This window comes from Montipora foliosa, chromosome 14 (assembly GCF_036669935.1).
Source record: "Montipora foliosa isolate CH-2021 chromosome 14, ASM3666993v2, whole genome shotgun sequence".
Taxonomy (NCBI): Eukaryota; Metazoa; Cnidaria; class Anthozoa; order Scleractinia; family Acroporidae; genus Montipora; species Montipora foliosa.
Window position 1 is genome coordinate 23,448,401 of NC_090882.1, and position 2,500 is coordinate 23,450,900.

The 2,500-nt window shown below is 37.5% G+C and overlaps 1 protein-coding gene across 1 annotated transcript in view; it reads right to left on the minus strand.

The window, feature by feature from the left end:
• Nucleotides 1-810, minus strand: part of LOC137984805 (uncharacterized) — an 8,926-nt gene extending 8,116 nt beyond the window's left edge. The window contains exon 1 of the mRNA XM_068832091.1: nucleotides 60-810. Within this exon, the coding sequence (XP_068688192.1) occupies nucleotides 60-689 (630 nt within the window). The 5' untranslated portion in view covers nucleotides 690-810. The remainder of the gene's footprint in view (nucleotides 1-59) is intronic.
• Nucleotides 811-2,500: the final 1,690 nt, after the last annotated feature.

Sequence of the window (2,500 nt, forward strand, 5' to 3'; positions counted from 1 at the left end):
TTCCTTAAACAATGCATCTCTTGAACGATGTACTGAAGTTAAGAAAAGGCAACACTTACCAATAGCCAGACCAGAATTCCAAATATTAAGTTCAAAAGAACGGCTAATACAAGGACAGTCCAGTACTCGCTTAGTTCTCTCAAAACATTCGATTTTGCTTCTTCCTCCAGCTTTCTTCCATTCTTGATGACAGCTATTCCGGGAGATTGAATTAATCTTAGGGAACGCTGCCTGATGTATGGATTGGCTTCAACTTGTGAAGGAACTATAGGAAGGACGATATCAAAATCTTTATACATGCATTCAGTTAGATCAGAAAAACTCGACGCTTCGTACTTGTACTTCAACCACGAACTGTTTTTGGTTTGATCGCAACACACAGAAATGATCTTGTTGATTGCGTCGTCCAATATCCCTGTCATCTGACCGCTTTTGGTATCGTTCATGATATACGGCGGGCTAGGACGCCAACAGACGGAAAGCTGGCTAAAATTACAGAGGTTGAACCTTCCCTTTCGAGATGTAACCTCAGCCCGACTAGGCGGAGTGGAATTTGTGGTCTTGTTACCTCCAGTGCTTTCATTCAAGGGTCCTGGTAAGGACTGTGCGTTGACGGCTTGAAATCGAAAACATAACATCACCAAATATGCGCTATGAAGCGTTCTTCCCATTGCCTGCTTTCCCAACATTTTCTCAGCCTATCCATGCAGCGAAGTATTTTTCTAAGCTTCCTGCTTCAATCTCTTTTCAAAGTTGCTTAACATAAAACGACTCTCCTTTAAGACTGTTAAGAGACCAGAATGTAAATTATTATCGCACTCAATTTGGATTGGTTCAATTGTTTTGACTCTTTTGTAGTTAATATTGCAAGCAATTCTGACTGGCTTAGCAGCTGTTAAGGTTTTCCGTTTGGGTTATTATATTTTGTATGCATTAAGCTAAGAATGTCCTGAAAACTTTGTGTCTTTTACATAATACATAAAAATAAATTTTTAAACAGAAGTCATCTCTTCTTTTAACCTTTCAAAGAATTTCCTCTATTTATAAAGGGTTTATTACTCTTTTACGTACATGAGATGTGCATGTCCCGCACTGCTGTAAGCCTTCCTGTCAAGGCGGCGGGAGTCTTGAGCAACTTGATTTTCTTTAGCCAATTTTTACATGGCTTTTCATGGAGTTTGTGGAAAATTGTTGTTGTTCTCTTTTGTTAAAATACTGAGCATCCAAACTCATGTATTTCTTTTACCACTTTAACTGTGGCGATCAGCACAAATTACTGCCCTTAACAGCTGCTTCGCGTACATCGGGGGGCAATCATCAAAAAGGAAATTTTCGTGAAAATGAAGACAATTTAATACCTCGCTGTGAAATTTTCGGCAAAATCCATGCCATCATATATTTATTTTTATTCAATGCCGTGGTGCCAACTATTATAATTTGTGAATTACTTTTTGGAGAAGTAAATTGTTACTCTGATTCATCAACCACGTTTGGAAAACACTAGTTGTTCAATATTGCGAATTGTCATATGTCAATTATACAGTCTGCCGGCGGGCGTCGCTAGCTCGGAAATCTCAATAGCTCATCTTCAAATTTAACGATCGATGAATAAGCCCTAAAGAGTTTGATAATCCTTCACAGCAGTTCCCAAGTTTCAACCGGTATGCCCTGAATCTTGGCATAAATTGGTTTTCAAGTCTTTGTAACTCGGCAAGAAACAATTGATTCCGGTTTGTTTCGTTGTAAACTGAGTCAGTATTCCGGTTTTTTTCGATTAATGTCCTGGTTTTATTTTTGATGTTATCATTACCAATGTTGAAAACCATTTGATGTTTTTATTTCTGGCACGTACAGAGATGAGGCCGATTATAGTAAATGTTTCCTTAAAACAGTTCAGAAACTTTGTGTGAAGTTCAGAAGTCACGCACTGTTTCCATAGAGGAGGGAACGTATTCCTTATTCCTTGGCTTTGCGCTTTTAAATAATGAAAAAAAAAACCCTTTGGACCAGTCCTTCGCATACTTCATCATATTGATCTCAAAACTGAAATAACATGATAACACGAGAACTAATTTTAAGCTATTTGCCCTAATGCCGAAAAATAGACAATTACATTTTAGTCAGTCAATAGCCTGTCAAATTGTGGAAAAGGAAATACATTTATCTGTTACAAATAAGAGTAAGTTACTTCATGGTTAACATTCAAGTTAATACCGAAAAGAAAAGGTTTTAAAAGATTTGAACTAGATTTTAAGCAGAAGGCTTAAAAGAAGTCTCCATCTTGATTAAATAATCACACCCCTAGGACCTTGGGATGCGTCAAATCGGGAAACGCACGATCAAGGCAAAGATATATTAGGGAGTTTATTGATCAAAGAATACTGCTACAGCATTGGGAACACTGTTATATCGTGAATACTTGGTTCATTTCATGCTTTGAGAAACAACAACCTGGAATCTTCGCTCTCTTGCAAATCCAATTAAAGTATACTTTGTTCAT